Below are 21917 nucleotides of genomic sequence, written 5' to 3'. Positions count from 1 at the left end.
TACAGTTTGAAACTGCCTTTGGAATTTACATTTGAATTTAGTTTTTCTCTTAAACCTCTGGGGAAAGAAACTCAGAAAGTTTTTGAATTGACAAGGCAACCTAATCGTAGTGATCATTATTGTTTTGTTTACTTTCCTGTTGGACCTGAGGATCCTAGAAACCTGTATATTGGAAGCCCTTAGAAGGCTTTCAACCTTTATAACAAAGCTCAACAGACCAAGCAGTGGAAACTTCCTGAGATGTAAGCAGTATAGCCAGAATACCAAGAAGTCTTTCAATCTGACAGCATTGCTAGCACCTGCCTGAACTTTCCAGATTAGCCTACAGCTTAATGGTGCTGTTTTTCCTTCGCTATTAAGGTAGACTTTAGAAGGCAAAAATAGTGCCTACTACTTTGATTCTCAAAGTCAGGTGTAATTCACTTTTCTGAGAAAACTTTTTAACCTTGCTGCTGCTAGTGCTGCTAAGTCGCTTCAGTGTGTCCGACTCTGTGCCATCCCATAGATGGCAGCCCACCAGGCTCCCCGGTCCCTGGGATTCTCCAGGTAAGAACACTGGAGTGGGTTGCCATTTCCTTCTCCAACGTATGAAAGTGAAAAGTGAAAGGGAAGTCGCTCAGTCGTGTCTGACTCTATCGACCCCATGGACTGCAGCTTACCAAGCTTCTCTGTCCATGGGATTTTCTAGGCAAAAGTACTGGAGTGGAGTGCCATTGCCTTCTCTGTTTAACCTTGCTAGGAGACACAAATGCTAATCATTGTTCTGTTGTTCCACCCTGCCCACTGTCAGGTAATTTAATGAGCACCTGAGTTGAAGAGACCACCTCATTCAGAGCCTTAAGGTTATTTGACTTCTTGTTTATCTGAACGAATTTCTAGTAAGCAATGGCTTTAGTATTAGCTGTGGGTGCCTTCGCTTTGTGCTGTCTTTTCATAGGTGATCTGAGTTGGGAATTAGAGTAGATCCACCAATTAACTTCTGCATTCTTAATACCAAAGTGACAGACAGCCCTACTTCTTATATCTTTGAGAATTATTCCTCTAAGCTGTTTGATAACTTTAGTTAAGTCAATCCAAAAGTGTTTCTAGATTATTTCTAGACTTTTTCAAGACACTTTACAGCAAGCCCACACCCCTACACATCTCTTCTGTAAATTCAAGCCTGAAAATGGGTTCTACACAATTGAGTCAGTTTTGTCCTTTGAAATATTAGTTAAGCTTAAAGCCCAAAGCGTGTTAAGGGCAAACTCTCGAACTTCTTTGATTCTCTGCTACCCAAAGTGATGGCAACTGCCTGATGGCTTACAAGATGAATCAAAGATGAACAGTGAAGAGCGATGCCTCATCCTGTGCTAGTGGTGGAGTGATTGTATTTGTTCTTCCTGGTGGTCTTTAGATTGATAGCCCTTGAATACATGGGTGTGGGGAGGCATTGAGATAAGCAGGGATTAAGCAGGTAATCAGAAGGGAAGGCTGACATTCCAAGTGGGCAGAAGGCGGGAAACCAGACTTGGTGGAGCTTCCTAAAGCCACAGAGTAATTCCTTCTGCCCTGTTTTTGGTGCCTTATGTAATAGAGTTGAATAGGATTTGAGTGAAATTAAAACCAGTAGAGAGACAACTTTAGCAGCAGATCTTAGGATCTGTTTTTCAGTTCTTCCCTGAAATTGCCTGAATTCCTGTTTCTTTTAACGTGTTATCATTTTAAAAGATCTGTAAGTAAGTTCACAGTGAGCATCATCGCCTGGGGTGGCTTGTTTACCTTGCACGTTTATGAATCCTATATGCAGATTCTGGTTCAGCAGAGGTGGGGTGGATCTGGAAATTTGTATTTTTTTCAAGTGTCTCAGTTGACTGCTTGGTGATCCCCTCCTGTTGGGCCAATAAAGCCACATGCAGTCCTTTTTGCTTGTAACTATATTTAATATATATGTGTGTGTGTGTGTTGAGCTTTTTTTTTTTAATTAGTGATTTTTTAAATATGTATTTAGTTGATTGCATCGGGTCTTAATTGCACTACACAGAATCTAGCACAGATTCTCTAGCTGTGTCACATGAGCTTAGTTGCTCCTTGACAAATGGGATCTTAGTTCCTCAACCAGGGATTGAACTTGCGTCCTCTGTATTGCAAGGCAAATTCTTAACCACTGGACCACCAAGGTAGTCCCTAACTAGTGATTATTTTTAAATGACTTCAAAAGTAGCTGTAGTCTGTTTTAGACTATTTTCTCTAGATAGGTGTTTAGCAACTATTAAAGAACAGTAAGAATTTCTCTAAAAGAAAAATTAGGACTCAATTCTTTCCTGAGGCTGAATTGGTGTCCTTTGCAGTCTTCTTCATTGAATAATCAGCGAACCTTTAGAGAAGGGTCTGTTAGACAATGGGAGTTGGGCAGAATTATTAAGGGAATTCTTATGAGTATGAAGGGCATCAGAGTACGAAATCTAAAGATTTCTCTGCTCAGGCTATTAAGTGGCCTGACCAAGTAGTGCGGATAGACTTCCAGTATTACCCTTGTGAAACACAGATGTTAAATGGCTTTAGTTCTCTGACCTGGTTCTGGGGAGAGAGGAGTCTTTGTCCTGCGTGTGTTCGTTTTTACTTAATGTAAGTTGTTTCTTCTGCACTGGAAGCCTTCATAGCACAAGCTTTTTCTTGCAGTTATTAGAGAATTGTGTTGTTTCATCAACTAAGCCAGTTCTGCTGGCTTGGCAAGCTCTGATCTTTTGTTACTGGACAAGGGTGCTAATAAAATCAGGAGCATCTCTCACAAGTTTTTTTTTAATTAATTTTTAAATTGAGGTGTAGATTATTTACAGTATTTCAGGTGTACAACATGGTGATTCACAATTTTGTAGATTATATTCCACTTATAAATATTATTATGTATTGGCTATGTTCCCTATACTATACAACATATCCTTGTAGCCTATTTATTTTATACACAGTAGTTTGTAGGCTCACAAATTTGATGTTGGAGCTCCTGGATATGTGCCAGGACATGTTCTGAATGTGTGTTTGATGGAGTATTGAAGGAAATTTGGCTTTTCCCTTGTAGAGTAAGGGTCCTAGATATAGATCAATGATGATAATAGGCTAAGAGGAATAAGAGAGAAGTAACTACATTATTAAGTAAGTGCTTATCCAAATGGGATTCTACTGTTTGCAGAATCTGGGGGAGAAGGGAGTAGTTTTAATTGATTTTTGTTAAGGGACTTGGCCAATACCCTAAAGTATTATAAGCAAATCTTTGGCAGAATTTCCTGCATGTTTTATTTGTCCTTTTCCTCCCTTGGCCTTTTAAGATAGAGGTTCCCTTAATTGTATTTTTCCATCCTAGCATAGCACATTTGACAGCTGCAGCCCATTTCTATCAGTAATAACCAGCTCACTAAAAGTTATTGGCATGGGATGGCAGCATGTGGAATTTGAAAAAGCCTTTTAGTGATGGTAATTCCCACCACCCTGTAGAGAATTCTGGCAGACAGAAGCTGTAAGCCTGGCCCTTGTCTTTGGAAGTAGCTCTTACTGTCTCTCCCCATGAAGCAGCTGACCTACTGAGGCAGATGATTCCCTGATTCACCTGACAGCCGCCTTTCCTGTAGAATGACTCCACACGTGGCATGTAACCAGAAGCCGAAGCTCAGTTGCCACACCTCCAGAATTGGGGGGAGGAGCTAGGAGTTGAAAGTTCGGGGATGACTCAGAGATTTGTAAGCTGGCCTGTTCTATCTGTGAGTATAGCCTGAATGCACTGTACAAAGCCATTTAGCAGCTTTCACTGGCAGCCAGGAGGTAGAAGAGATGAGGTATGTAGCCTAAGGTATGACAGCCCTCTAACACCTCCTGCTGGTAGATTATAGTTAGTTAAATTTGTTTCCTCTCCCTGAGACTCTTCGCTTGGTCAGAAAGCCCTTCAGAAAGTTGGGGCTTTATTTCCTGTTCTTCAACTACAGGGAATTATTCACTCACCCCTTCCTCAGACTTGACTGTCTCTTTCCTGGGATCCAGCTCCATAAGAGAGTTGTGACACAAGTTGGTAGGTAATAAGCCAACACATAACTAAGAAACATGTTTACTGATCTCAGCTATGCAGAAGGCATTGTTCTAGATGCTTTCATGCAAATTATTTCATGTAGTCCACTTGTCTACCCTGAAATTGGCTTTATTACCAATTTTGAGATGTCAAAATTGAAACTAGAAGTTAGGTCTTAGAGCCATGGTAACACAGCAGGATAGTAGCGGGACCTGAATTTAGGACTTGACTCTTAATAACACCACATCCTAGACTCTTGGTGTTCTCCCCTCTGCTTCCTTGCTTAACACTTTAAATCATGGATGTTTCTCAAACTTTACTGTCGATAGGAATCAACCTAGTGAGTTTGTTAAACTACAGATTTGGATTCAGTAGGTCTGAGGTGAAACCCAAGATTCTGCATTTCTGACAAGCTCCAGGTAATGGTAATATTGCTGGCCAGGCAGTCATATTTTTTAAATAGCAAGGTTTTTATGTACCTTTATATATATGTCCTTGTTGGAACCTTAGGATCAGACTTTGGAGCCAAGTAGCTTGAGTGTTATGCTAGAAGTGGAGAGGGCAAGGAAAACAGTAGTAGTTTTGCTTTAGATGTCTCAGTTATTTAGTAATGGAGCTGGGACTGGAACCCAGATTTCCTTTCCTAATTCCAAGCCATGTGCTCTGTCTTCTACATCATTAGGTAAAGTTATCCTAACCTGAATTTTTTCCAATATTCTATCCATATTGATTGTTTTTAAAATCCTTCATATTTCTTTAGTTTTTTTCTCCCCCCTAGGCTGCAGGGTGAGCTAAAATATGACTAAACTTGACATTGAAGAGTGCTGGAAAGTAGCCATACTATTTAATTTTCTATATTTATTAAATAACAAATATACAGCACTTGGTGCTGTGTGCCAGGCATGATTGTAAGTGCTTCATAAATATTGACTTAATTCATCCTCCTAGCAGTGCTTTGAGGTGGGTTCAGTTATTTCCATTTTACAAATATTTTCTCAGGTCCTCTCTCTCTCCTCCTTCTGGGACCTGTGTAATGTGGATGTTTGTGCATTTAATATTGTCTCAGAGGCCTCAGACTGTCCTCATTTCTTTTTTTTTCATTCATGTCTTCAGGCTCACTTATCTGTTTCTTCTGTGTCACTTATTCTGCTATTGATTCCTTCTAGTGTATTTTTTATTTAAGTTATTGTATTGTTTATCTGTTTAACTTTCCTGGTGGCTCAGATGGTAAACGTCTGCCTACAATGTGGGAGACCCGGGTTTGATCCCTGGGTAGGGAAGATCCTCTGGAGAAGGAAATGGCAACCCACTCCAGTATTCTTGCCTGGAAAATCCCATGGACAGAGGAGCCTGGTAGGCTATAGTCCAGGAGTCGCAGAGAGTTGAACACGACTAAACTTAAACTTTATTGTTTATCTGTTTGTTCTTTAGTTTGTTGTTAAACATTTATAGTGTGTTGATCAGTGCCTCTATTCTTTTTCCAAGATCTTGGATCATCTTTACTATCTTTACTCTGAATTCTTTTTCAGGTAGATTGTTTACATTTTAGAGATAAGGAAATTAAAGCACAGAAAGATTAAATGACTTGGCTAGGCTCACACAACCAGAAGTATAGTAGGAACAGAATATTCTACCTTCACTTTGGAGCTACCTAGCCATGCTGTTCACACACTAGCATTTTTGCAAATTGGAGATCTGGCTAAGAAGTGTTGCAGATGGAGATTAGGGACAGTTGAGATCAGCTCTCCTCAAGTTACATTGAGGTGCCTCATTAAATGGCAAAGACACGCTCTACAAAGGAAATTAAGACTTTGCTGGTGGTGCAAGTATGGTAATACTTTCCATCTGATGCCTTTAAATGATGTTGCATTCTTATAGCCTTGTTAGTTGACCTTCCACTCTTCTCTTTCTGATTTCCTTTTTTTTTTTTAACCTTAAGTGAAGTAAAAGGAGAAGGAAGCTCATTGATTCTAGTAGTTCTCTCTTATAAGGGGAAAAAACTGTTTTTGTTTTATGTTCATACAGGCATATTGCTGGAAGAGAGACCTCCATTCTGAGAGAATTTCATTTTCATCTTAAGATCAGGCTTTCATTCTGTCAGCTTAGCTTGGATACATTTTTTTTCTTATGCCTAAGATTTAACCTTAGACTATTCTTATAATGTCTTCCTCTTGCCAGTGAAGTAGCCAGCCATTATAGAAACTTAAAGATGTTTTAAAAGTGAAAAAATTATCATTATGGAGAGATTTCAACTTCTTTTTTCTCTCAGATGGTATGTTCCCCTACAGCCTCTTTAAAAGCAAACCCACATAACCAACTACCCACAATTAAAGGGTCTGCTGAGTGCTGATGTGGTCTCCAGGAGATAGGGCTTCTATAATAGGGGATCTATGGGACCGTGGAGCATGAAATAGCTTGAACATGGAAAGTGCTGTAGAAGAGTAGTTTGAACCCACTCAAGGTTTTCCCTTGTTCACTTTTGGATGACTAGTAAGATAAAGGAAATAGTTATTTCTTGAGTGCTGGGTGCACTCCCATTCACCCCATGTAGGATGAACAGCCTAAATAGCTATTTGTGCTGTGTACATTCTGCCCAAATGGTCCTCAGTGAGCTAGAGGAGATTCTTTAGAAAGTTAATGAGAGGAGTCGCAATCAGCCCTCATTAACAATCTGAGGCCTTCCCCCTTTGTTTTAAGGCCACATTAGCTTGCCTTGTGTTCTCTGAATTTAGCTTTGGATATTCTTGGCCTGGGAAATCCCATGGATGGAGGAGCCTGGCAGGGGTCACAAAGAGTCAGACACAACTGAGTGACTTCTCTTTCTTTCTTTTGATTCTTCTTAAAATAAAGTTTTCTGAAGGGTCTCTTCCCTTTCCATTTCTTCCTCCTGCCCCAACAGAAAGAGGGGTATGAAATTCTAAAAGCCTCAGGCACTACTCAGTCTCACCTTAAGCATGTGGTGTTTTGGAATTTATACACCACCACTAGTTCAAATGATTTCCAGCACAATCAGACAGCAACACAGTACAGTCGGCCCTTTGTATCCATGGGTTTTGCACCTGTGGGTACAACCAACTGTGGATCAAACACATTTTTTTAATTCCAGAAAGTTTCAAAAAGCAAAACTTGCACTTGCCATGTGCTGACTACTGGCATAGCATTTACTTTGTACTTCCAACTATATAGCATTTACATTGCTTTAGGTATTATAACAGAGAAGGCAGTGGCCCCCACTCCAGTACTCTTGCCTGGAAAATCCCATGGACAGAGGAACCTGGTAGGCTGCAGTCCATGGGGTATCGAAGAGTTGGACACGACTGAGCGACTTCACTTTCACTTTTTACTTTCATGCATTGGAGAAGGAAGTGGCAACCCACTCCAGTGTTCTTGCCTGGAGAATCCCGGGGACGGGGGAGCCTGGTGGGCTGACGTTTATGGGGTCGCACAGAGTCGGACACGACTGAAGTGACTTAGCAGTAGCAGGTATTATAAGTAATTTAGAGATACCTTAAAGTATATGGGAAAATATGCATAGGTTATATACAAATACTACACCAGTTTATGTAAGAAACTCGAGCTTCCTCAGATTTTGGTATCTGTTGAGGGTGGGGAGGTCCTGGAACCAATTCCCCCTTGAATACCGAGGGATGACTGTAGTTACCTAAAAAAGTATGTCTGACTTTTTGGCAAAAGGAGAGGTATAGACTTGCTGCATGGTTTGTGTGTGTGTGTGTGTGTGTGTGTGATCTTTAGTTTGCAAAGTGCTCCCACGTCCATTGTAATTTAATCATCACAAGACAGCCCTGTGGGATCTAGTGGGTATCAGCACCATTTTATAGATGAGGACCCTGGGGCTTATTTTTTACTATCTAATCTTATCTTCAGAATAATCTGAAGAAAAGTCAGCCTCCTTGGCTAAATCCTTAAAACTTGGTAGTAGTACAACTGGTTGTCTTTTTCAAAGGCAGTGTTGAACTTTCTCTTGCAACTCAGCAATCTTCATAGAAAGTTGTGTTTCTTGGGGGGAAAAAACTATCTCTAAATATAGAAAAATATAGCCTAGCTACAAAATACAGAAGCAATCTAAGTGTCCATCAAGAGATGAATGGATAAAGATGTGTGTGTTATATACACAACAGAATACTACTAAGCCATAAAAAAGAATGACATTTTACCATTTTCAGCAACATGGATGGACCTGGAGTGTACCATGTGAAGTGAAGGAAGTCAGAAAGACAGATGCTGTTTATCACTTACATGGAATTTAAAAAGAAAACTAGTGAATATAACAAAGAAAAGTACAGATATGAGAATAAACTAATGGGTGCCAATGGGGAGAATGAAGTGGGGCAATAACTATAAATGGAATATAACCTTAAAAAATTATGAATCATGTTGTACACCTGAGACTGACAGAATACTGTACAAGAATTATACCTCAATTAAAAAAAAAATTTGTTTGGTACAGGTGTGTGAGTGATAAACTCTCAGCTTTTGTTTGCCTGAAATGTCTTTATTTCACCTCCTTTAAGAGTTTTTTCTTTCTCACCTGGGTACACAAGTCTAGTAATTTCTCTCAGTATGTTAAAGCTAACTTACCAGTTTTCTAGTTTCCATTGCTGTCCTTGAGCAGTCTGGTTGTTACTTTGTAGATATCCTGTCTTCTCCATGCTTTTTCCAGGAGCATTTCAGGTAGTGTTGTAAAAGGTTGCTTTCCCCTCTGGACTCTTCTAGAATGGAGAGGTTGAAGTGCTGCCAAAGGACTAGGTGCTGAAGAGAGATTACCAGCCTGGTTAAGGGATTGATCAGTTTCCTCGTTGCTTTTCTCAGGGCTCCTCAGAGCTACGGAAAGCTAGATTTTTGAAGGACTGGGTACTTTAACAACTGCCTCTCTGCCGTTTCCTTCATGCCTAACAAAGCCCAGCCCTTAGAACCCAGGTGATGGGAGAGGCTCTTCGGGGAGTGCTGATGAAGCTGCTGCCTCCAGACTGGAAATTCTTTCCAGGTTGCTCAAGGCCTTATACAGCTTTCATATGTCAAACTGTCCACAGAGGCTAAAATAAAGAGAGAGGTTGAGGCATTGTAACTACAGGAAGGAGGATGGTTGTATAAGGTTTTGTGTTTTTTTTGCAGAATGCATCCTGTCTTGTTCTTGCTGCCAGGCATGCCAGTGCTTCTTCCACGGTAAGATTTGGAAAGAGGACTGAGGATCATTGAGGCAGCTGGACCCTGGGGTGGGCTACCATCCAGGCTTTTATCATTATCCCAAGTGTCTCCTGGAGGTGACCAAGACTCTTGTTATAGCCATTATTACTACTGCTATTTTAAGATAGCTAAATCACTGTGGACATGATAAGGGCTGTGGGATTTTGGCTGGAAAAAAAGTAGTTCTGTAATGTACTTCAACCAAAGTACCATTCTCTTCACCGACTATTCAAAGCATTCTGTCCCATAAAAGGAAATGCTGGAGCTTATGGTATTCATTAGAAAATAGACTGTTCTCAAGTTTATAGTTTAGGGGTAGTTAAGTAATTCACATTATTGTGCAAACATCATCACTATTCATCTCCAAAACTTTTTTTTTTTTTTCATCTCCAAAACTTTTGTCTTCCCAAATTGAAACTGTACCCATTAAACAACTCCCCATTCCCTTCTTCGTCTGCCTAATTCTTTTACCCTCATCTGTACAGAGCAGTTGACCAGGCTTCCCTGACAGAGAAAGCCAAATTCTAAAAAGCAGTCTTAACATATCAACTTGGCAGAAATATAATCAATATTTTGATCATCACTTAGCCTCTCTACTTCTCTTTTTAGAATTTGAAAGACATATTGGCTGATCTGATACCTAAGGAGCAGACCAGAGTGAAGGCCTTCAGGCAGCAACATGGCAAGACGGTGGTGGGCCAGATCACTGTGGACATGGTGAGGGCTGTGGGGTTTTGCCTGGAAAAGGAGCTCGGCACCACACTGGGGCAGAAGCACCACCCTCCTCACTGACCATTCAGAGCATTCTGTCCCACATAGGGAAATGTTGAAACTAATGGTGTCTGTTAGAAATCAGACTGTTCTCTTCCACAGATTTCATAGTTGAGGCTAACCTAATTCATGTATGGGAAAGGATGAATGAAGTTTCTATTACTTTTCCCAACCCCTCAGCTTTTGGGCCCAAGGTTCTCTGTCTCTGAGTTGATCATCCAGTTAGACCATAGCTCTAGCTGGCCTTATAGAACAGCTTTAGGATGGTTTTTCTTCAGTTCTGAGAATCTCAGCAGCTCAGATGATAATTTCCTAACACTGTTTAGCCATTGGTCTCCATCTTCTTTCCATATAGTCAATCCCATTCTGTTTACTTTGGTTGGTGGGAATGAGGGGAGAAGAGCAGGCAGGAGAAAAAAATAACAAAAGGGAGCACAGGCAGAAACATTAACTAAAGATAGTGATTTCTCAACTTAAAAAATTCATTTCCAGCGTTAGCAGTCTTTCAAAATTACATTCTGTAGAAAGTTAACTCAGAAATCTCCCAAAGTTTTGCAAGTCAGAGACTAAATTTCCTCCCCCAGATCCCATGAAGCTCTAACAAGCTCTTGCCTGAATTACTTGGACAACTTGTTACATCCTCTTTTCTTTAGATGTATGGTGGCATGCGAGGCATGAAGGGATTGGTATATGAAACATCAGTTCTTGATCCTGATGAGGTAAGAGACTTCCTGTCGATTACTAGTAATCACTGACTTTACTTAGTTGTGCACACCATGGATTAAATCACTAAGGGTGAGGAGAACAAAATAGGGCACATACCTATATATTTTGGAAGGTGAAAATAGGTACATATGGAATAGCTGAAAAATAACTTTACCTTTTAAATATATCAACTAGTAAAAGTACAAAGCAAGAGTAAGTTACCTAAAGATTTACACTTTGAAAGTTGTAACTTGTTGACAGGTCTGAAGAAAGTGAGATCAGTCAATTTATGTGATTTTTGAGTTGTAATCCTTACTCCTCTCCCTCAAGGGCATCCGTTTTAGAGGCTACAGCATCCCTGAATGCCAGAAACTGCTGCCAAAGGCTAAAGGGGGCGAAGAACCCTTGCCAGAGGGCTTATTTTGGCTGCTGGTAACTGGACAAATCCCAACAGAGGAACAGGTAAGTAGAAGGACATTAGCCCTTCTCATTCCCCTCCTTTGCCTTTTTCTAATCTCAAGCACTTAATATTATTCTGGTTATGGGTGGTAGTTTATAGAGGGGAAGGAAATCAGAGCAGAGTTCTGTTTTGTAAGTGGACTGGATTGAAATCTCTTGGATTTTATTTACTTGAGGTCAATCTTTTCATTTTCTTTAAATTTTTTATTTTGGTCACACCAGGCAGCTTGCAAGATCTTTGTTACCATTTTGCAAGTTACTCACAGCTAGAGATTCAACCCAGGCTCCCAGCAGTGAAAGCGCCGAGTCCTAACCACTGGACCACCAGGGAATACTCATTGTCTTTTTTTTTTCTCATTTTCTTCCATTTTGGCTGTGCTGTGCTGTGCCATGCGCAGGCTTTCTCTAGTTGTGGCACACAGGCTCTAGAGTACATGAGCTTCTCTATTCTCCAGTTGCAGCACGTGGGTTTTGTTGCCCAGTAACATGTCGGATCATAGTTCCCTTCCATGTCCCCTGTATTGGAAGGCAAATTCTTAACCACTGGACCACCAGGGAAGTCCCCTGTTGTCTTTTTATTTGTCTTCTTTTTCCTTGTCTAGTGTTATAAGCAATGTCTTCCTTTTCACAGGTATCTTGGCTCTCACAGGAGTGGGCAAAGAGGGCAGCTCTGCCTTCCCACGTGGTCACCATGCTGGACAACTTTCCCACTAATCTACACCCCATGTCTCAGCTCAGTGCAGCTGTTACAGCTCTCAACAGTGAAAGTACCTTTGCCCGAGCATATTCAGAGGGTATCAACCGAACCAAGTACTGGGAGGTAGGAAACTTTGCTGTGATGATTGATGTTTGATAGAGATTCAAAGGACCTGAGTGCAAAGAAAGAAAAAGGAATGAAGAATTCTTAGGAAAATTACTACCCTGAGTTACGCCACAGATTCATTTAACAAAATTTTATTGTAGGGTTGCTTTTTATGGGTTATTGAAATTACAAAGATAAATGAAGCATGCTTTGTATCACCAAGGTTATTGATTTTAGTAAGGGTGATATACACGTAAAAAAGGAATTACAGTTCAGTAATCTTGCTATAATAGAGGTATGTACACAGCACTGTTGGAATATTGAAAAAGGTGTGACTTTAATTGCAGGGTCCCTGAGGAAGGTTTCGCAGAGTAGACATACCCTGGCCCCAAAAGATCCTTTCTTCTCTTCTTCAAATGAGAACCTTTTTAAGTTGGAAGAATGGCACCTAAGGCAATTCTGGAGTCTAGGAAGGACCGATTGCAGTCAGCCACTGTTTGGGCTAAGCCACTCCAGATACCTGTCAGGAGTGGAAGGGTAGTTAGTATCCTGGAATGAGGATGCAAAAAGCAAATGAGCTTTATTCTCTGAAAACAGTGTGACTTTCACAGTTTGAACTCTGTAGTGAGAGTATGAGAAGATTGTTGGGCCTTGTCCTAGTGCACAGGACACACTTCCTTCTCTCCTCTTTCCAATACATCACAAATACTGGGTAAAGTACAATTTATCTGGCTAGGTCTACAGAAGGACATCTCTTTTTGTTTGTTTGTTTCTTATTTAGAGACAGGTAGTATAGGAATGGAAAAGTCCCTTTTGGCAAAGCAGATGCACTAAATGATTTTTGACCAGAAGGCCCCTAAGGAGTTCACTGTGAGTTCATACTATTCATAGAATAGTATGGCCCACTTGTCTGATGAAATCTCCTTGGGGTTTTGGCAAGTCCCACTCCATTTGATTGGTCAGTGTTTACTCAGTGCCAGCTGTGTATACAGAATTGAGTGCTATTGAGGGAAAGAAGGAGAGAAAGTTTGCAATTGATACTAGTCTGGTTGGCTTTGAGGAGAAAGGTATAGGAATGATGCAAACTAAACATATCCACAAGCATTTATGAAATCACAAATCAGCAGATTCAGAAGGTTGTATAATCTGAATATATTGCTTTTCATTTTTTTTTAAAATGCTCTTTCAAGTCATTGTTATCTGTGTGGGTCACCATAACAGAAAAAGTTAAATCAAGCCCAACATTTCTTTTAAAACTTGTTTGTTAGAAATTGACCACTCAGGAGTGCCTGTTACTACTTATGATGCTGTTGTGTTGACTATTGTAGAGTACTTCCTCAGATCAGATCAGATCAGATCAGTCGCTCAGTCGTGTCCGACTCTTTGCGACCCCATGAATCGCAGCATACCAGGCCTCCCTGTCCATCACCAACTCCCAGAGTTCACTCAGACTCACGTCCATCCAGTCAGTGATGCCATCCAGCCATCTCATCCTCTGTCGTCCTCTTCTCCTCTTGCCCCCATTCCCTCCCAGCATCAGGGTCTTTTCCAATGAATCAACTCTTCGCATGAGGTGGCCAAAGTACTGGAGTTTCAGCTTTAGCATCATTCCTTCCAAAGAAATCCCAGGGCTGATCTCCTTCAGAATGGACTGATTGGATCTCCTTGCAGTCCAAGGGACTCTCAAGAGTCTTCTCCAATACCACAGTTCAAAAGCATCAATTCTTCGGCGCTCAGCCTTCTTCACAGTCCAACTCTCACATCCATACATGACCACAGGAAAAACCATAGCCTTGACTAGATGAACCTTTGTGGGCAAAGTAATGTCTCTGCTTTTGAATATGCTATCTAGGTTGGTCATAACTTTCCTTCCAAGGAGTAAGTGTCTTTTAATTTCATGGCTGCAGTCACCACCTGGAGTGATTTTGGAGCCCAGAAAAATAAAGTCTGACACTGTTTCCCCATCTATTTCCCATGAAGTGGTGGGACCGGATGCCATGATCTTCTTCATACTTTGCAGTAAATACCTACAAGATATTTCCCAGGTATCCAAACAGGCTGCACTGCTTCACACTGTCCTTTATTGAATCAGGAAGATGAATCTTGTTCTCTGCTTGCTCTTGCCTCCGATTCAGTGTACAGGTATTGGTTGGTTGTTCTGTTACCTCTTGGGAGATGTCATTTGAGGGTGGTTGTCTTGAGGTAAAGATTGTATTTCAGGACTTTACCAACCTTGAGAGTATTTGTAAGCATTACTGATAAATCAGTCAGCCTCAGGATGTGTGTCTAATAAAGTTCATACTGAACAAAAGTTAGCTCCAGTAATTGCTCTAGTGGAACTTGGTGCTATTTTGCTGCCATGTCTTGTATCTCTCTCAAAGGTCACTGAAGCACTATTCTACTATTCTGCTTAAGTAGAATTACATGACAGCATTCAACTGGTTATTTCTGTTTAAAAATTTATGTTAAAGAGTACATGTGATCTAAGTCTCTGCTAGAATTATCCGTTCATGCTGTTTTACATATATCTCAATGGATGATCTGCCTACAGCTTTCCTTCCATAGCAGTTTACATGACTTTAGATAACTGTGTAGTCTCTTGAGGTGAAAGAGTTAGGTCTTTTTATAATTGACTTAACTTCACTTGTGACTAGGAGATTACTCTGATGCACAAGCTGTTTAACTGTGAGGTAGCCTTAAGATACTGTTGGATTGGGTAAAATTGGCAAAGTAGCTGACAGATCAGGTTTTTCTAGTAAGGCCTATGAACAGTATGTGTAGGGTTTGAAGCTGTCATTCCAACACCTAACAAACAACTCTTGAAAGCATCAGCTTGAATGCTTATACTCATCTGATTTAATCATCAGAACTACCCCATGAGGTAGACCTTACTGTTTATTCTCATTTTACTGAATGGCAAAGTTGAAGATGAGAGAAATAAAGTAGCACGCCCAGGGTCATGCAGCTAGTAGCTGGTGGAGACCAGGTTGAGACTTGAGTTTGTTTCACTCTAGGGTCTCTTCACCATTAATACTGACTCTTCATTTTCTGTGTCTTCTTAATAATGATTAATAGCTATTAGTAGTACAACACTGTAAATCAACTATACTCCAATAAAAAAATTTTTTAAATTATTACTTGCTAAGTACTTGGCCAGAATTTCTCTAGCCCTAGAGATGCTGGATCACAGTGATGATTATGGCCAGTTTTGTTACCTTTATTCCAGGCAGATGCAGTGGTGGCATATTTTGTCCTTTTTTCTTCTGAGGGTTTAAAGATGAAGAATGAGTTAGTACCAGTAGCTAAGTAGCACCTCAGTCTTATTAGCTTATTAAAGAAGAAATAAGGAGTTCTCTGTCCGTGTGTTTATCTATTGAATCTCTTGACAGTACAGCTTTCCCACTACAAAAAGCAGGGTAAAGATCCCACAGTGTCAGACCTGGTCTGATACTAGCTGCTTCATAAACTTCATCCTCAGTGGTAGAGGTTGAAACAATCTTTTTGTAGTTTCTTTATGAATCGGTCATTCATACTTCACAAACAATTGTGAAAATTAGTACATAGTCCACAGATGCCAGTTGGCCTAGCCCAGGATCTTGTTGTTCTTGGCATTCTGCTAATCGATCCAGGTCCCTTAGATCTGCATATCCTTTAGGCATACTTCTGGAAAACATCTACTTCCTTGGGGGATGTAAATCTGCAAGGAGGTGTGTTTAATAGTATGATTATCATGTAAGTAATCTCCTGAGAACTTGTGTTAGCTAAGTACTTCTTGCTTCAAGTAGCTTTTTAATTTTGGCAGTGTTCTCATTGACTCTTGGTGGCACTGACAAAATTCAATGCTGAGTACTTGAGTAATAGATGACTTCACATAGATTATCTCATTTAAGATACTTATTATAGATTTTGTTCTTTGTTCCAGCAGAACTACTAAAACCTCATGACTTCTTACAGGAACATCTAGCCAGTTAACTTGATAGGACAGCACTATATAATATCAGCAAGTATTTTCTCCATGGTTCCTATGTACTGTGACTGAAAGTAGAAATTTCTTTGTTTTTTCTTTGGCTGCACCTCATGGCTTGCAGGAACTGAAGCCAACCAGGAACTGAACCCAGGCCTTGGCAGTGAAAACACCGAGTCCTAACCACTGGACCACCAAGGAATTCCCAAATTTTTTTGTTACTAACAGAAAAAATAGGAATTCCCTAGCAATCCAGTGGTTAGGACTCTGCTTCCACTGCAGAGGACGCAGGTTCAGTCCTTGGTCAGTCAGCTAAGATCCCATAAGCTGTGCAGCATGGCCAAAAAAAAAAAAAAACAAACTACTAAGTTCCTCCCTAGAGGAACTTAAAATCCCTATGAGAAGATAAAATTGAGACATAAAAGTTGAGCAAACCATTAACATCACAAAAAGACAACCAGATGTTATATGTTTCTCTTAATCAATGAACATAGCACTATTTATCAAAAAGTCTTGCTAAAAAAAAATTGAACCTGAATCTGCTCAAGCCTCCATCTCTTATCAATTTGTCAGAAATAAAATGGACAGAAGGACATGTTAAATGACATCACAGGTATATAACCAGCAAAATCTAAACTAAGGGAAATTCTCCAGAACAAATGAGGCTGATTTTCCACAAGTAAATTGCAAAGTAAAAAAAGGACAGCATAAGAGGGAACTTAAATTGATTAAAAACTATTTCAGAGACATCAGACAATTGTAATGTGGGCTATTTTTCAGTAAAACAAACAAATGAGGGGGAGCTTTAATCAATGAATGAGGTGTGGAGGGGATTTCAATACTGATTAGTTAATGATATTGAAGATTTGTTAAATTTTTTTCAGTGGGATAATGGTTTTGTGATTTTGATTATGAAGGATCTTTATCTTTTAGAGATACATGCCTAAATATTTACATGTTATATATGATATCTGGGATTCACTCAATAATTTGGGAGATGAGAGGGGAAAGTAAGGGTATAGATGAAACAAGCATGGCCATGAGTTAATAATTTAAGCTAGATGATGCTTATTAGCTGAGTGGGTAACTTTGTGCCCCAATTTTTACAAATGAGGGATATGTTATCTTACAGGACTATTGTAAGAAAAGAAAAAACTGAAAATAATCGATATTATAATTACTAGTAAATGCTTTAAAAATGGAAGCCTTTGTTAATAACTAATGATTGAATGTCACTGTTTGACCCTTAGCATATATAGTAAATTTTCTTTGAAAGATGGAACATAGAATTATTAAATAACCTAATGTCTTAGCATATTGTTTGAGTGCAAAGTCATATAGTGGAAAAGATCATGTTTAAACGTGTAAGGGTTGGAAATCTGACTTTGGCATTGACTGAATGCTCTGAGGTTTGGTTCCCTTTTCTGTAAAGTGAAGGTCATTATATATTTTGTAGAATGGAGAAAAATTGGGAATAATATTTTAATATACATGGGATACCATGTGTAACTCCCTTGATGCAGTACCTGGGTCATAACAGTTACTCAGTTACATGGTCATTGTTGTTATTTACTCCATATATAACCACCCAGCATATAATCCAAATATCCATATCAATCCAAAAAGCCCAGTCCATGGAGAAGAGACACGATCCCTGCCTAACTCTTCTTTGCTGATGATTCCTCTTCTTTTTTCTCCATTTTCCTTTTCTCCCCATCAGTTGATTTATGAAGACTCTATGGATCTGATCGCAAAGCTTCCTTGTGTTGCAGCAAAGATCTACCGGAACCTGTACCGAGAGGGCAGCAGTATTGGGGCCATTGACCCTAAGCTGGACTGGTCCCACAATTTCACCAACATGTTAGGCTATACTGACGCTCAGTTCACAGAGCTCATGCGCTTGTACCTCACCATCCACAGGTGAGGGAGACCCAGCCACCAGGTTGCTGGATTGGTGGTGAATATTAAGAGAAACTCCTTGGGACTTCCCTGTTAGTCCAGTGGTTAAGACTCCGCACGTCCACTGCAGAGGGTGTGGGTTCAATCCCTGGTCAGGGAATTGAGATCCTGCATGCTACACAGTGCACCAAGAGAAAAAAAAGAAAAAGCTCCTTAACATTCTCGTCTTTTGGGAACAGGTGGTAGGCAGCAAGGAGATGGAAGCACAGAGTATGGAATGATACAAAGCATGAAAGGGGTCTGGTAAAGGCACAAGAGGTCTAGTGAAATTACTATAACCACACAGAGTAAGCTAGTGCTTCTAGCTAGGAAAAAGAACTAGCTGTTCGCGTTAGGTGAGCCCTTTGGCTTTCCAGGAGCTCCCTCTTCTGGCCATTGCTATTAAAGCTTGAGTGAAAGTCAGGGAGCATGGCACACAGGCTGGGCATCATCAACCAGTAACCTTTCCAGTTCTGTGGATTAGTGAACAAAGGCTGATGATACATTGGGACATCTCTTACAAGAGCTTATGTATAAATGACTGGCTCTAGGCTGGTGTGAACCCATAGCTAGGCAAGTATGTGACAGTAAGAGAACAGCAAGGTCCCTGTTAGCATAGTCTCCTCCTTTTTTCCCCTTTCTCTGGGCCTTTATTCTCCTTTCTTCCCCACAGTGACCATGAAGGTGGCAACGTAAGTGCCCACACCAGCCACTTGGTGGGCAGTGCCCTTTCAGACCCCTATTTGTCCTTTGCAGCAGCCATGAATGGGCTGGCAGGGCCCCTGCATGGACTGGCAAATCAGGTAAGACTCTTCTTCTCCTGCTCCATGTTTTTCTCACTGGCATGCTTTTGTTTCTGATCCTGGCATTCTCTCCTGGCATATACATTGACACTCTTATTCTCTAAACCTTCCCCATAGGAAGTGCTTGTTTGGCTGACACAACTTCAGAAGGAAGTTGGCAAAGATGTGTCAGATGAGAAGTTACGAGACTACATCTGGAACACACTCAACTCAGGACGGGTGAGCAGAGATACTTAGCAACTAAGAAAGAAGCCAAGACTAAAGTTCAATAAATTGAAAGAATGAAGGAGAAAACAATGAGATAACTTCCTAAATTAGAGGAGATTTCTTTTCCATTTGTCTGCCCTGAAGAATTTAGAAAAGACAAAAATTTCTGCCTGAGAATACAACTGGTTTTCCCCCAACCCCATCCTTTGCAGGTTGTCCCGGGCTATGGCCATGCAGTACTAAGGAAGACTGATCCACGATATACCTGTCAACGAGAGTTTGCTCTGAAACACCTGCCTCAGGACCCCATGTTTAAGCTGGTTGCTCAGCTGTACAAGATTGTGCCCAATATCCTCCTAGAGCAGGGCAAGGCAAAGAATCCGTGGCCCAATGTAGATGCTCACAGCGGGGTGCTGCTCCAGGTGAGTCCTGCTTTCCTCTAATTTATACCATACCCTACTGTTCTCTGCCATGCACAAAATCAACTCCCTAGTCAGAGCCAGGGCTCTCACCTCCTTCCTTAACCCTGTTGATAAAGTTGCCTGTGGTGTAGAACGTGTGGGCTGGAGGGAAGGGATGATGATTTCCTTTCAGAATGCAGTTGCTATACTTTTCCCAGTCATTTCTATTTAAGGCTAATTGGGTTAAGGCTTTTAATCACCCTGGACTTGTACATGCAACTACCTGTGGGCCTTTAACACAACTTTTTTCTCTTTTACCTTACAGTACTACGGCATGACGGAGATGAATTACTACACAGTCCTGTTTGGGGTATCACGGGCACTAGGTGTATTAGCACAGCTCATTTGGAGCCGAGCCCTAGGCTTCCCTCTAGAGAGACCCAAGTCCATGAGCACAGATGGTCTGATGAAGTTTGTGGACTCTAAGTCAGGGTGAAACTGAAGATGGGGAGGAAACTATCCAGCAGAGAGTGAGGGATCTTTAAAAAAAAAAGTATACCTTTGTTTCGGGGCTTTTAAAGACTTAAGATTAAATTGTATTGAGGCACTGGTGATAAGTCTGAGGTTAAAATATAAATTAAGATTTTTAAAAGAAGAAAAGTAACCCGTTCTTCCCTGACCAGCTCCTTTCCCCTGCCTGGTGTGAGTTGCCCACCAACTGTAGGATGACCAGGACTAATGCATGTAGTGTGGGTTAGGTTTCACCTCACCCCCATCTTCAGAGTGGGAATCTGGCTCCTCTTTCCCTAGGTCAAAGCTGGTTGCAGAGAATTTGCCATCACTTCAGAACTTTTGGTTCTACTCTGTCCACCCTTTAATAGGCCAGCAAACCAGGACTCTACCCCTTCTGTTTCCATAGGAATCATGTTGGATTGTCAGCTGTACTAAGCCCCATTAACTTCTCCCATGCACACAGACACTTCCTAGCAAGATCTATTGGGTGATGCTGTGGCCTTTTTTTTTTTTTTGGTTAAGCTACCAGATGATCATAAAGGCCATGGTATTTGTTGTTGACTGGCAACCAATATTTGGTTTTTATTTTTCTTTTTTAAAATTATCCTATTAAAATTAAGATCTAGGAGTGTTCTATTCCCCATTACTTGAATACTCACCGCTTTCCAGATTTTCTATACCTGCTGCACCTCAAGCCAAGGTTGCTGTGGACCTTCCTGTCTTGGTCCTTCCTAGAGACCTCTTTTCAGCAGGTATATACAGCACTGTCTACTATGTGGTCTTTCCTAGTTATTTGGCTTTATCAGTGCTTAATGTGAACTAAGTTTTTACTTCCTTGGAACACAAACCACTACCCTCTGACCTTTTTTTTTTCCCCTTTAATATGCTATGGGCTATAGAACAGGGACTTAGGAAAGACCAGCATGATATCTTCATGGCCTGATCCCAGGAGTACTAGTACCTCTTTCTGAACAGGGAAATGATTTTTAAGATTGGACATGGTCTCCTTTGACTATCAGGTGCTGGGGCTGAGGACATTAAAAATAGTAAACCTCCCTCCTCATCCCCTGCCACAAGCCAATATCCCTTTATTTATCAAGGTTCTTATCCTGTCCCTTCCCCAAGAGCTCACAGTACACTGTTTGTTTTAGAATCCCCATATGCACAGGTTTCAAGTGACTCAGAAGGTTCTACTGCCTTTTTAAGAAAGGATTAAAAATACACTCCTGCTGTGCCCCCCTTCCTCCCTTGCAACTCCTGCCTGTGTTTGTGTGGATCCCTAATCCCCAGAACCATGCTGTTGAGATGGATAATACTGTCTGTAAACCCTTGGGTAACTGTCATGATGCAGACTTCAGGTTGTTCTGTATAAAATGCAAAATAAATGTTTTTATTAACAATGTTTGAGCCTATTAAATGAGGCCTGGAAGAGTCTCCATTCTGAGGTAAGCAGTCTGGCTAGCAAGATCCTACACTTAGTAGGTTATACATTATCCTGTGCATCTCTTTATCTTTAGGCATGTTTGGCACTCACTTACCCTAATCAGAAGACAGGTTCCCTGTGAGATTTCCAAAGAAGATTGCTGCTGTCTTAATGGTTAGAAGTCCTTGACCTTTAGCCTCCATCCTTCCTAAATCTGTTGTAAAGTAGAACACTCAAGGACTAGAGACCTCACAACTGCTTAGGTGACTAATCCAAGGAAGCTGGTCCAGCCCAGTGGGTGAAAGGAAACTATACCAAGGGCAGTTAGGGTAGGACAGCTGACTCCGGATCTGACCCTCCAGAGGGCTCTGGAGCTTTGTGGAATGCCGATCCTTCTTTGCTGCCTCCCTTACAGATCCCCCAGAATAAGAGGTGGTCTGGAGGGCATCAGTTATATGGGAGGTCTGAGACCAGATTACTCTGTCCTGAGACTCCTGCTGCAACTGACCTTCTGAAAAAGTCTATAAATAGGCAAGGGAGTGGGTACTAGGTCCTGGCTTGTAGAATGTGCTACTATAGTTAGCAGGGACGCTATGTCCAAGAGCCCTTCTTGCACCTTTGCTCCCCTAGGAAAGGAAGCCATAACTTTCTTCTGCTCTGCTATATCTACATTATTCCCCCAAGAAGCAA

At 40.9% G+C, this 21917-nt stretch overlaps 1 protein-coding gene across 2 annotated transcripts in view; it reads left to right on the top strand.

Annotated features, from left to right (window-relative positions):
* The window catches only part of CS (citrate synthase), a 23021-nt gene extending 1815 nt beyond the window's left edge, over positions 1 to 21206 (top strand). The window contains exons 1-11 of one of the 2 annotated variants that reach the window (XM_010839248.1): positions 3336 to 3809; positions 9170 to 9220; positions 9851 to 9958; positions 10666 to 10731; positions 11048 to 11179; positions 11808 to 11996; positions 17663 to 17862; positions 18554 to 18683; positions 18801 to 18902; positions 19103 to 19312; positions 19617 to 21206. In XM_010839248.1, the coding sequence (XP_010837550.1) occupies positions 3750 to 3809; positions 9170 to 9220; positions 9851 to 9958; positions 10666 to 10731; positions 11048 to 11179; positions 11808 to 11996; positions 17663 to 17862; positions 18554 to 18683; positions 18801 to 18902; positions 19103 to 19312; positions 19617 to 19787 (1419 nt within the window). In that variant the 5' untranslated portion in view covers positions 3336 to 3749 and the 3' untranslated portion in view covers positions 19788 to 21206. Of the gene's footprint in view, positions 1 to 3335; positions 3810 to 9169; positions 9221 to 9850; positions 9959 to 10665; positions 10732 to 11047; positions 11180 to 11807; positions 11997 to 17662; positions 17863 to 18553; positions 18684 to 18800; positions 18903 to 19102; positions 19313 to 19616 lie in introns of those variants that run through there. The other variant, XM_010839249.1, reaches the window with a different exon arrangement.
* Positions 21207 to 21917: the final 711 nt, after the last annotated feature.

This window comes from Bison bison, unplaced genomic scaffold (genome assembly GCF_000754665.1).
Source record: "Bison bison bison isolate TAMUID 2011002044 unplaced genomic scaffold, Bison_UMD1.0 scf7180017864115, whole genome shotgun sequence".
Lineage (NCBI taxonomy): Eukaryota > Metazoa > Chordata > Mammalia > Artiodactyla > Bovidae > Bison > Bison bison.
The sequence above is the reverse complement of the archived record's forward strand: the minus strand, read 5'-3'. Positions and strand labels throughout refer to the sequence as shown.